General features: G+C 33.0%; 1 protein-coding gene across 2 annotated transcripts in view; it reads left to right on the top strand.

Annotated features, from left to right (window-relative positions):
* Window positions 1-3645, top strand: part of LOC110093339 (ABC transporter G family member 7) — a 71946-nt gene extending 68301 nt beyond the window's left edge. For both annotated transcript variants that reach the window (XM_028697399.1, XM_020818190.2), the window contains one exon: window positions 3260-3645. In XM_028697399.1, the coding sequence (XP_028553232.1) occupies window positions 3260-3415 (156 nt within the window). In that variant the 3' untranslated portion in view covers window positions 3416-3645. The remainder of the gene's footprint in view (window positions 1-3259) is intronic.
* The last annotated feature ends 10731 nt before the right edge of the window (window positions 3646-14376 follow it).

Raw genomic sequence — 14376 nt, 5'->3', positions numbered from 1 at the left:
AATCATTATCATAAATAATCAAAGTTATTATAAACCTAAATAATAAAGCAATATAAACACATTTCATTTTATCAAAATTTATATACTTTAATTCAGATCAAGAAAGTCTATATATCAAAATGATTATATGCTGGTTTACAAAATAGTACATTAAACACTTAGACTTGAAAGATCCTACTTCTACACCTTTCTACTCCATTGAATCTTTACCTCTCCCTGGAACATTATAAAGTATAGAACGAGCACAACTAGACCGGTAGACTTTTTTGCCTAACCCATCAAAAATATCAATATTCAATTTAAAATAGTAAATTGCAATGCAAATAAAAGACAATAATTTATAAAGAATAAGTGAAATGCTAGAAAATGCAAATCCCCTAGAGTTTCAGTGCATACCTCTTTCAAGTTATTAACTACTTGTAAGTGTACTTTCATAGAGATTTTTTAGGTACATGACAGAATATTTACCATCAAAGATTCATTTGCATTTGGCCTTGACATCTTCCCATGATTTTTACAACATTTAGGAATTTCTAACATTCATATCAGAATATTACTTGCACTTAATTCATTAACACATATAATGTAATGATTAGAATGCTCATGTCCTGATATATGCTTATAATTCTACTTCCACTTATGCCTTCCTTTTACATCTCACACATGTCTGTAACAAGTGGGGTCAGAATCATAACATAATAGTGTTACATATCCTCCTACACTCGCTTTTCAACAAGTGAGGTCAGAATCCCTCCCACATTTACACTAGGCATATGGGGCCAAAACAAAACATATATGACCCTTATCATATCTTAATGAGTGCACTTTTCTATATATCAGAACTTCTCCAATGTCATGTTATGAACAATATAAATGTAATTAGTAACTAAATTATAATTCAATAAGTACTCATGTAATGCACAATTTGTTAGTAAGAGCCACATTGCACACATAACATTTGAACTTTTTTCTAATCAATTTTCAATTTCAGAGGAATATTTACATAAATATTTTAGAACTTTTCTATAACTAACTTATTTGTGAGAAAAAACCTTTGTTTCAATAATATACTTAGAAATTCATGCCAAGAAAATCAACCAATGAAAATCTAATTTTTTAGTCATAATGATATTTCTACAATGTCTATCACATGCTCTACAATATCCTGAACTGGCCCGACGAATGAATCTCAAACTTTGGCCTATGAAATCCTCTCTTCCTTTCTCTTTCCTCTCTTCTCTTTGGCTTCTCCTCTCTTTTCCAGCTAGGTGGCTGGGGAAACTGGATTTTGCAAATAGTTTTAGATATTTTATTATTTAAAAACTACTAATCTGACTTAGTTCGACGACGTTCAACTCCCTAACTCCATTGTGCTTTTTGAGAAATTTTCAGATTCTTCCATAATCTTTTCATTTGAGCCTTAGCGCAGCACAACAGCGACATTGCTTGGCGCTGCAACGCACACTCATAGAATTACATATCATCTTAATGATATTTGCATTGTCTTCTTCAATAACAACTTCTTTGTAATCAAACAATCTATCTTGTAAATTTTCTCTACTGAATAAAACAGCTTGAAGTTCTAATTGGGAGATATATTAATGCTTTATATATTTATCGAATGCAAGAAGCAATCTACCTTTATGATCTCTTATAATTCCTCTAATACCTCCAAGATTCAAACACAATAAAGAAGCATCAACATTGATTTTAATCCAATCTAGTGATGGGGGATGCCAAAAATCTAAAAACTTCAAATGGAGATTAACATCCCAGTCTTCTGGAATTGGATTACGCTTTGGTTGCAAAGCTGTCATTAAAATATTGGAAGAAGTAAAAGAAACTGATGGCACCGGTCCACCATGCTTAGCAGCATTCCTTTTCCACGAAAAGGAAACTGTAGTAAGATACACCCAGACTATACTTGGATTGCTTTTTGTCAGCCTTCTAAGTTCAATAAATTTCTTTTCCATAGAATGAAAAATCGGAACAATAAAACCCCATTCTCTCAGCTTGACAATAATCTCAATAAGATACTTGCAAAGCAAATTAATATGAACTATATTTTCAATTTCATGACAGACTCTAACACAAAAAGTAGTTTGAATAAGTTTTTAATGATTGTGGTATTTATTTGTAGAAAGAGCATTCTTACTTACTCTCCACCAAAAAAACTGCACCTTTGGTTTGAGCTTCAATTTGGAAATCCATTTCATGAAAACATCTACTTCTTCAACATAGAGCTGATCCAACCCGGCTTGATATGCTAAAGAAGTAATTGATTTTCCAGAATGTTGATGCACTTGTTCAATTTGATTTTCACTAAGATTTGAATAGATAGGAACCTGCATAATTAAGGACAGAAGGTCTTCATTAAAGAATTTCTGAATTTTAGAGTAAAAATCCACCTGCCATTCGGAGATAATAAGCTCTGAACTTTCTTGTTTTGTGATCCCACATGATCCATATATGAAGGCCATTTATTTAAGCTTCTATCAAGAATCCAATCATCATCTAGAATTCTGACTTTGTTATCATTAGATAACCTCCTTTAATAATAGGTTTACGATGAATAGCACCATCCACCAAAATATGCCAAGTAGATGAGGATCCTCTTTTGATTTCTGCATTCCAAACATCCTTACCATATTTAGCAATAATATTACGATTGAGTAGAGAGGAATTATTTTGGATCAAATTCCAAGCCAACTTAGCTCTCAATGACCCAACTTTACTAACAATAGAATGAATACCACAACCACCAAGCATTTTTGTTTTGCACATTTCATCCCAAGCTACATAATTGAGCCCATTCCTTCCTTTATCCTTATGCCAAATGAAATTTCTGCATAACTTTTCAAGATCAAATAGGACCTCCTTTGGAATCAAAGAGTGAGTAGATAAAAAAATCGGAAGAGATAAGAGATGATTTGGTCAGTAAAATTCTCCCTGGCAATAGTTAGAGCTTGGCATTTTGCCTTTTTCAGTGACTGGTTTACTTTTGTTCATTGCTTGATGTAGAACCAATCAAAATCTTATATTTTGTTTGGTATGTAACCTGGAAGCATTTAACAAAAATTTGAATCACCCTGTTTAGTTTGGGCGGACAAATAGGTTCCAAACTGTTTCCAAAATCAGTTGGGATTTTTCAGGGTTTATTGGGGTTAGGATTATAGAGGTATTCTAAGGCATTTACTTTGAAAATCAATTGAGCCTAAAGAAGGAGATAAAATCATAAATTCATTTTCTTTTGGTGCAGGCTCTGGAGAGGTTTTCCTTTGGAGGGAGCGGAATAGGTGATACCATTACTGCACAAGGCAGGATATTGATGTTCTGGTATTGCATCACTTATTTGCTCCTAAAAAATAACAAACCAAAATACCAGCAACTTGAACCTCATCTGCAGAGTAGTTAGATCAACGCATGAAGTGGGAGAAGTGATTTTGAATAATATGATGTTTAGTTACAGGTAGAAAATGTCATTTGACCTAAATAAATAGTTTGTATTATTTCAACTTGATCATATGTAGGGTCAGATTTTTTTTTTCAGACTTATTAAACATTGATCATACATACGATCGTACAGAATTTTTGAAATTCTCTCTCTATTTTGCATTGAAATTTTGAGATTTTCTTTTCTAGGTATTTTCTGTAAGTTTTGAACTTAGGCTTATATACCTCCTTTTTGAGACCATTAATGTTAGAAACTTTACTGCAACATTCATACAAGCTCTTTATTCTATATACTCTTCATTCTCAAAATTTCATAGTTAAATCAATAGCAAGTTAAAAAAGAGCTACTAATGATTAATCCATTACTCATGCATTCTTTTTACTGACATAGCGATGTAAGAAATTTAATTTTTATTGTTTTTTTTTTGTTTATTTACTTTATTTTAACATATTTTGCTAAACGTTTTGCCGATTTAGTTTGTTACTAGTTTTAAGGTGTTGGGTTGTACTTTCCCAAGAAAAAAGGCTGTTTTTGTGATAATTTTTTGTTGCCTCGATGAGCTAAGGAGGGAGTGGTAGTGGAATTCTAATTCAGTGTGGGTATTGTGTGGATGTGGATTAGTTGGCTGTTCAATCACACAAATTGTCTTGTTTTTCAAATCTAGCACTTATTATTGTACAATATGCCCTGATAACCATTAATATATATTGAGTTTTTTTTTTTTTTTTAAATGAGCGTGACACCTGAGATTAAAATTATTGCAATCATTCCATTATTGAGCAATAAACTTTCTTCATTAGTAAATTTATGTTAACATTTCGTTTCTTTTGTTGAAATCCTTTCCAATGATGAAATTGTCTTCATATGTTTTTCTATCAATAGGTCTTTTTCTCTCAGACAAATAATGATATTAAGATGTTTGTGTTATTTAATATTTATTTTGGAATCTTCTTTAATATTAAAAGAGAAACATAAAATTAAGTCATGTGTTGCAAAGATAAGAATGCTAGGTGGATGAGTGGATTTACACTTAGAGATAGATTGTGAAATGAGTATATACATGAAATAGTTGGAGTAGCGCTAGTGGAAAATAAGATAAGAGTCTCCTTAAATGGTTTGTTCATAGAAAACATCGGTTTTCTGATGACCCTGTTATGAGAGTAGATGTATTAGATCTGACCTATGTTAAGAAAGGTAGAGGTAAACCTAAAAAGAATAGGTTATAAACTATAAAAAATGTTTGTTTTTATCATATTGGAATAATAATTTGACTCTTAATAGGACACAATGGAGAAAAAAGAATTCATGTAGCCGACCCTAAGTAGTCGGATAAAAGTTTGTTATTATTTTTGTTGTTGTTGTTCTTGTTTTAAGATGCACTCATAGTGTTTTATGACATTTTATCGAAGTTCACTTTTTGTTAGAATTTTTTGCGCCAATGTCAAATATGCCACCCTTAGTGTCAAGAAAGATATTCATGTGATATGTGACCCACATAATTATCTGAGGGTCACCACCATGCTTATAAAGTGGAACCACAAACTTTAGCTCTTTGGGATGGATCAAGTGAATTCTTCCATGTGCCAGCGATTGGCGACATTAAGGAGACGTCATATGAGGAGATTGAAAAACAAAAAGAAGAGGAAGACTTATCATTGCAAACATATATTGTTAGATTTTGATAGCTCTCCACCTCTCCACCATTGAGCTGGAACCTCTCAGTCAAGTATCAAATTTATGAAACTTGCAGGGATCTTAATAAGAATAGTATCAAACAACATAACGCCCATGAATGATACCTAACACATGAAATGCACATTAAGAATCCATTGAATTAATGGGTGTAAGTGATTTGATGCTCCTATGACTGAACTTTTGATGTATGGCATTTATGCATGTCATGTTTGTTTTCTTATAAGCAAAATGAATGCACCATTTTTGTCTCTTATATGGGAATCTTTTTCACATCTCAATTCTCTTATTCTTCTCAGTGAATTGTTTCTAGTCATATTTTATAAGATCTTATTTTATTGGATTTAAACTCATATCAATTGCATTATTTGAGAGTGTTAGATGCCAAATCTATGTTTTTGAATAGTGTCAGCTTCATATGATCCAATTATTATGTAACATCATTACCCCCCATCACAACTAGTCTCACTGATCAAGGGAAATAACTATTTGGTGACATTGGGCTTGCTGTGTGATAGAAAGGTCCCTCTCAAACTTAAGGGAAAATTCTATAACATTGCGGTGAGACCTGCTATGCTTTATGGTGCAAAATGCTGACCATTAAAAGAGAAGCATAATATTAAGTTAAGAGATGAAGGATGCTCAGGTGGATGAGTGGATTTACCCTTAGAGATAGGATACGAAATGAGCATATATGTGAGAAGGCTGACTAGCTCCTTTTAATTTGATGTAAGAATTTTAAACTTATATCTTGAAATTAAATTTGAAATAGCTTATTAATTTTGACTTAAATTTTTAAAAAATTTAAATTAATGTATTCAATATTTTTAAAAATGAAGATTAAATAAATTAAAAGTATATATATTAAATTGAATATAAGTATTGATTTATTGACAAAATATTGATTATCCAATATTAATTGATTTATTATAATTAGTATTATATGCAGATTTACTTTATTTTTCAACATTAGATTTTTTTTCAAAATAATAGTATAAATTATCTAACAAATTTAATTTTCAAATTTATTTTATTCAGATTTGTTTTATTTTTTAACATTTGATTTTTTTCTAAATAATAGTATAAATTATCTAATTATTTTTTTTCATAAAATTATTTCCTTCGATTTGAAAAAGCACCAAAAATATAAATATAAGAAAAAGAAGAAAATTAAAGAGGAATCAGCATTCCAACAAAAATCACATTTAGCATGACATGAACGTATATATGCATACAACTTAATATTTTAGACAATAACAAACACAAATCACATTAAAATATCTTAAATAACACACTTATGAAAGTTTTAAAAAGAGGGAATCGTCATAACCTTGCCATGTGTGTCCTATAATATGCAGTCTTTTATGTCTGACCAGAAATGTATACAAGACAGATAAATGTCATTCAATCTTACTATCTCGTCTAACCCATCATCAATGGAATGCTTTAAACATTCCATAAATCAATTGCTACTGTCCACAATCAACAACTTCAAAGGACTTTTTGGTGTTCTATACATTGCACAAGAAGAAATAATAAGCACATGAAACTTTGCAGAGGAGTTAGAGAATGCAGGATACCAGTTACATGCATCCAAACAAGGAAAATATACTCAATTTATAGGAGAAGTTCATCAGATTACAGGATCAATTATTAGTTGGTAAAAAAAATAAAGTAATAGTTTCATTTGACATTATTGTGAGATTTGACAATACGAATTGATTAGACAATACAAGCTAGTTTGATAATACATGATGGTTTGACAACACAAACTTATGTGATAATGCATAGCAACATTATAGTGGAAATTTTATTAATGTGACAACACATACTGATTTGATGGTACATCCTAATTTGACAATATAATCTTTTTTACTTTGATTTTTAATATGAAATTATAATTTTTCTTGGTATATTGGTTATAAGTTAAGATATTTTATAATTTAAACATTCAAACATATTCACATTAATATATAAACTTTTTTGTTAAGTCAGATTGTATTGTTAAGTCAATTTTGTAGGCTTGTATTGTAATGTCATTATGATCCTATTAAGTTTGTCTCATTATTTATTGATAGGAGTTCACATTGTTGCATGTTGTCATATCAGTTGAAATGTAAAGGTGAAATATCCCATCAAATAACATTGTAATTATCATGTGAAGGTGGGATTTGCACATATCAGTTCATTGTGCATTGACATTTCATGTAGCTTGCAATAGCCTATCAATCTGATGGCCTATAAAATTGTAAGGTCCATTCAAGTCCTAATGTATTTTATGATTGCAAGTGATGGTTGAATATCTTTAATATTTACTATTTAAATGGTGCATCGAAGACGCATAAAGTATATTTTCAATTTTTACTTGAGTTATTAAGAATTTTTTTGTCATGTATGAAGAAGTTGAAAGGCATCCCCAATAAATTACCTGCTTATTCAAAATTAAATTAGATGAATATAATGAAACAAGCTAATAACATATGATTAACATTAGGAAATTACCTGGCTCTCAAGCAGACTATCAAGCTCATCTTTATAGGTAATGATGCTACCCACGTGCAACTCTCTTAGCCAATTTGCATTCCACCTATTTCAAATATATCTTAAATTATTGAAATGATTATGCAAATTGCATTATAAACAACAAAATAATTAAAATATTTTCATACTTAAACCCAACACTAAGACAATGAAGCTGTACTGGATAGGGCACACGTAGCACTGGTCGATCTATATGTAGATGCTCCCAAACTCATATATGTAACAAGTGAATGCACCCAGCTATGTTGTCCCTACTGGGCCTTGTTGCTTCACCCAACTCCCTGTACAAGTGGGTTAAGACTGCTCCCCCAAGAGAGTATGTACTAAATACTACCAAATCCTTCACAATAGTCAAGTTCTTGAGGTACTCTGCACTCTCTAAGAGGGAGAAAAAGGAGCTGAGGTACTCTGCCTTCTCTAGAATGGAGAAAAAGGAGCTGAGATTCTCTGCCTTCTCCATAAGGGAGAAAAATGAGTCAAGGTTCATTTTTGTCATCGGGAGGGTGACATAGCATTTGACACTCCGCCGCATCAAGTTTGGTGAAAGTAAGTTGGTAAGGGCTTCTTCACCTTGTTGTGGGAGCAAAAGAAGAGTCACATTATTTTAGTTCAATTCTCGGAGTGGATGACTTCGAGAAGTGGACATAGGTCAAAGTTGACTGCAGTACAAAAATTTATGGTGTTTTTTTTTCCTTTTTTCTACTTTTATATTTCATGTATTTTTATTTCTATTATAACTGCTTGGGAAATTCGATGATTATTACTTTATTTCATAGATCAAAATATCATCGTAGTAAAATTAATATTTTTGATATACTCATTTGCTTCCGCAATCAATTAGAATATGGTATTTTTAATTTATGAAAAATTGTTCCAAAAATATTATCATTATTATTTTGAAGTTAAGAAAATTATTAAAATTACCAATTCACACCCCTCCTCTTAGTGAGTCTTGGGCTGGTTCTTTAAGGTTTAACGAACTTCACGAACTTTTAGGAATGCACCACGAGAACTTGAGGAAGAGATTAAATCAATAGTTGATGAATTGAGAGAAGTTAACCTGAGAATCAACAACGTCCCTTGCACTACTTTAATAAATACCCTGTTGAGTAAGGATGTGTCTAAGAATCTGATCCAACTCCTTTTCATGTTTAGGGACTACTTTGCTTAGATATATGATGAAATGTCGCGCATGTCTGCTGATGTACCGATTCATAAACTTGGAATCTAGCATGATACAATTTCTCTTAAACAAGCTCCTCGACACATGCATTTATAGATAGAGTAGCAAGTCATTTCTGAAATCAAAAAATTAGTTGAGTCCAGATTTATCCGAGAGGAACAATATCCCTCTTGGGTAGCCAGTGTCATACTAGTTTGAATGAAAAATGATCAAATCCAAATTTGTGTCAACTATAAGGATTTGAATAAGGCGTGTCCCAAGAATGAATTTTCTTTACCCATACCTGAGTTTATAGTGGACATTGACTCTTCACATATTATTTTATCCTTTATGGATGGCTCATCTGGTTACAATCAAATCAGGATGACCCCAAAAGACGAGAGAAATACTCATATTATTTTCTCCTTTATGGATGGCTCATCCAGTTATAATCAAATCAGGATGACCCCTGAAGATGAGAGAAATATTGCATTCATGATTCCTATAGAGATCTTTTATTATAAGGTGATGCCCTTTAGTCTTAAGAATGCTGATGCAACTTACTAGCGGGCCATGACCCGAATCTTTAATGACCTAATCCACAATCAAGTTGAATGCTACATTAATGAACTGGTTATTAAGAGCAATGTCAAATAGGCTCACCTTTATGATTTAACTGTCATTTTCAAGCGGTTGCATTGTTAAGACCTCAAAATAAATCCTCTAAAGTGTGTTTTGCCGTCACCTCAGAGAAATTATTATTATTCATAATGAGGTTCCATGAAATTGAGATTGATCCCTCCAAAATTAAATCCATCTTAAATATGTCACCTTCGAAGAGCCTTACCAAACTAAGGTCCCTCAAGGTAAGCTGGCGTATATAATAAAATTTATCTTCAATCTATATGGAAGATGTCAACCCTTTTCTTTTCTAGCTAAGAAGGACGCCAAAAACATATGGGACAAGAAATGCCAAAATGCTTTTGACAATAACAAATAATATCTTATAAATATGCTAAAATTGGTAACCTCTTATTCTTTACACTGATGTCCTTAATGAGTCACTTGTCACTCTTCTAGCTCAAGGAAATAATGAGGGGAAAGAGGATACTCTATATTACCTGAGCCAAAGACTTCTTCCTACATAAATTTGATACCATTCGATCGAGAAGCATTGTCTCGCGTTAGTTTTTGAAGTCCAAAAACTAAGACACTACATGCTTTCTCATTCAATCAGTTTAATATCTAGAATCAATCCCTTACCTAATCTTTTGACCCAGCCTACAGTTTTAGGGCATTTAGCATAGTAGTATATGATATTGCTTCAATTTGAAACTACTTTCATTCTCTTATGTGGTGTGAAAGGATAGGCCATTGCCAACTTCCTTGTAGTACACCTGCTACGGGTGAAATTTCCTTTAAATAATGATTTACCTGATGAACAAATCATGAGTTAAAAGGAATCCAACGACCTTATCTTGGAATTATATTTGATGGTGCGGTGTCCTCTCAACGGGGTAAAACCTAGAAATCTACAATCCTCAAAAAAGCCAAAATTGGCCTAATTTTCATAACACTAGAGAAGGGAATGATGCATTTTTTCTTTCATTTAGCATAGATTTGAACAAATAATGAGGTTGAGTATGAAGCTCATATAACTAGCCTAGAACTTGCAATTATGATGGAGATTAAAGATATTAAAATCTTTGGTGATGCTCAATTGGTAATCAACTAGATTATAAGAACCTATAAGATTTTGAATCCTAAGTTCCTCAAGTATCACCAATACACCAGTCACCTCCTCAAGCAAATCCATATCATTACTTTATATAGGGTTCTCTGTGGAAGTAATATTGTGGTGGATGCCCCAACTAAGCTTGTAAAAGAATTTGCATATCCAAAAGAAGACTCCATTCTCATAAAGATTCAAGGTTGTCAAGTCCTATCTCCTATGAATTTTGAACACATTAGTAAGCAATCTCCCCAAATCCTTTTTGTATCTTCAACAATTAACGAAGAAGGCAACTGGAGATGACCATTAATTGACTACTTTCAAAAAGGCAAACTTCCTCAAGATAAATTCCTTTCCGACCAAATTAAAATTGTATCATATCGTATGCACAAGTTAACAATATGTTATACTGTCGATCATTCGATCTGATGTGGCGACATTGTTTAGACAAATGAAATGCCCTGTAGATTGTTAACAAGGTCCATTTTGGACTATGTAATGCTCATCAATCGGGTCCAAAAATGAAGTTGAATATTAAAAGACTTGGACATTACTAACATACAATGATTGATAATTGCATAAACACTATAAAATGTTATCACCAATGTTAGGCATATGGTATGGTTTTACATCAGTCGCCTAACGTGTTGTACCCATGATAACTTCATGGCCCTTCAAAAGTTGGGGCATGAATGTTATCGGGCCAATTAACCCTCCTTCAAATGCTTGTCATTTCATATTAGTTATGATTAATTACTTTTTAAAATGGGCGGAAGCAATTCCCCTATGTTATGTTACATCACATCATGTTTTGAAGTTCTTTTGGGACTATATCGTATATCGATTCGGTGTACCCTGTAAAATTATATCTGATAATGGGTACACATTCAAGTTTACAAAAATCAATAATTTTGTAAGATGTAATAATATTTATTGGATATACTCATTGATCTACTACCCTCGGGCTAATGGGTTGGCTGAGGTCTTCAACAAGACTTTGGTGTATATTATCAAAAATACCCTCGATAATAATAAACATCAATGGGATGAGAGGTTTGTAGAAGCCTTGTGGGTCTATCAAACCGTTTATAGGACCTCAACCCATTCCACTCTATTTGCACTAGTATATGAGTCTGAGGCCATACTCCCTCTAAAAGTACAGTTTCCCTCATTTAGAGTTACGATCTAGAAGAAAATTATAATTGAATAAATTATAAAACTTCGGCTAGAAGAACTTGAAGTCCTTAAAGAGCATTGTCTTCATGCTCATTAGAGTCTAGAGTTGTATAAAGCCTTAATGGTTCAAGCTTACGATAAGTTAGTGCAACCTAGAACCTTCCAAGAAGAAGACATGGTCTTGGTTCTTTGGAGGCCTATCTTAGCTCTCCAAAAGATCAGTGGGAAGTTTAAACCAACATAGGAAGGACCCTTTGTCATGGAAACAGTTTACAAAGGGAGCTTATATCAGCTAGTGGATTGTAAAGGAAATCACCCAATGTTACATATCAATGGGAATTTCCTTAAGAACTATTCTGCTTGATGTAGCTCAAATTTTTAATTAATGAAATATTTTGATGTCCTGAATTAACTTTGGTTAATCATGTTTTCACTACCAAAGCAATTTTTGAAAAGATCAATATCATCAATCAATCATTTTGTGTTCTCTTTTCCTTAAGGTTAGATGCTACTTTCCCTTAAGATTTGATCCTTTGTGATGAGCATATTCAACCCCATCATATAGTTATCTAGCCTCGATCCTCTATGATGAGCATATTTCGACCCCATCATATGATCATTCAATCTTGATTCTCTATGATAGGCATATTTCAACCCCATTAAAATATCATTCAACCTCAATCCTCTATGATGGGAATATTTTGACCCCATCATACAATCATTTAACCTTGATCATCTGTGATTGGTAAATCTAGACCCCATCATATGATTTTTCAACCTCGATCCTCTATGATGGGCATATTTCGACCCCATCATATGATCATTCAATCTTGGTTCTTAGTGTTTGTCATATTTTAACCCCATCACATGATCATTCAACCTCAATCCTTTGTGATGGGCATATCTTGACCCCATCATATGATCATCTAGACTCAATCCTCTATGATGGGCATATTTTGACCCCATCATAAAATCATTCAACCTCAATCCTCTATATTGGTCATATTTTGAACCACCACATGATCATTCAACCTCAATCCTCTATGTTGGACATATTTTGATCCCACCACATGATCATTCAACCTCGATCCTCTGAGTTTGGCATATCTCGACCCCACCACATGATCACTCAGCTTCAATCCTTTGTGTTAGTAATATTTCGACCCCACCACGATCATATACTAGTGGTAGATAATTCCCTTTGTGGCACTGCCCTAGTACCAACTCAGCTTTAATTCTCTAAGATTTGGTCCTCCCATTCCTTAGAATCAAAGTCCCAAATTTCACCTTTTTATTCGATCAATGCCAATATATGCACTAGAAATTCGTTCTTCTACACAAATTGGGGGTAAATTTGTTGATCTCATTTATGTGTGAGGTCACTAAGACCTACCTGGATATTTTTTTTGGTGACCAAATGATTGGCATGTGCCCACTTGTCAATCACATAGGTCTCAATCAAATCGTAATTCAACTCTTAATTAAATCCTAGTCCATCTTCCAATCCAACCTTTAGTCTAATGTTCATACTTCTAAGCTCTAGTCTGACTTTCAACCAACTTTCAATCAACCATCAAATCATATATAATTAATTTCAATCATTCATTTGACTGTTATTGATGTGGATAATTCAAAATCAACCATTCAAATCCAAAATCAATTCCAAACCCAAGATTCTAAACCAAACCTTATGATTAAGGACCTAGGTCCTGAAACCCTTTCTATGTGATTTTTCTATCACCTTGAAATCCATTTAAATAAACTCTGATTTAGGGTCTATCAATTTGAGATCATTCTGAGGCTTCTAGCTCCAAAAACTTAATTGATTCCTAAAGGCTACAAAACTTTCAAATATTTATAGTCTATGCCACTAAACTTGCCATTTAATGGAACTTAACTTTGGGAATCTTCTCAAAACTTCTAATCACATCCATGACCTTTTTTATGAATTGTTGATCAGTAATCCACACTTTGTTGGACTCAGTTTGACCCAATGTTAACCAAGAGTCAAAATAACCAAAATGCTCTTTTAAGGGGATTTTTTATCTTTTCCCCAAAATTCAACATGGCCTAGCCTTATCTGTCACGACCCGACCCGATCCGGGACGGACCCCGCTCGCACCGGGCCGCGACAAAACCTTTTTATCCAGGATCTGGCTTTGGAAATTGGTTACTGAACTGATTCTTCCAAATAATTAAACTCAACAGACACACAAACACAGAGCTACTATGAATCATCAAACACAGCGGAACAAAACATCTATCTTTTTTAGAGTCTCACGATGTCCTCAATCGGCCTGGACGATACGTACAGAAAATCACCTGGAGCAATTCTGGGCACATTCTGGAGCAGAATTTCCACTGATCGTCCCAGGACGATCCAGATCGTCCTGGACGATCCTGGAGCAGATTTTTGATATTACATTATCAACCTTCAAAATGTATCCCAGTTAATTCAAAATATCACTAGGAACACATTAGACCTAAACTTACCTTTTGGTTTGACTTGGTTAACAAAGTCAACCATGGTTGAAAAAAATACCCTTTAAGGATTTAAATGGTCATTTTCAACCAAATGGATTCCTTTTGACTTGAAACCTCTTCCATTGTGTTTATATG

This window comes from Dendrobium catenatum, unplaced genomic scaffold (genome assembly GCF_001605985.2).
Source record: "Dendrobium catenatum unplaced genomic scaffold, ASM160598v2 fragScaff_scaffold_923, whole genome shotgun sequence".
In the NCBI taxonomy this organism is placed as follows: domain Eukaryota; kingdom Viridiplantae; phylum Streptophyta; class Magnoliopsida; order Asparagales; family Orchidaceae; genus Dendrobium; species Dendrobium catenatum.
Note: the sequence above shows the minus strand (reverse complement) of the source record. Positions and strands in the feature narration are given on the sequence as shown.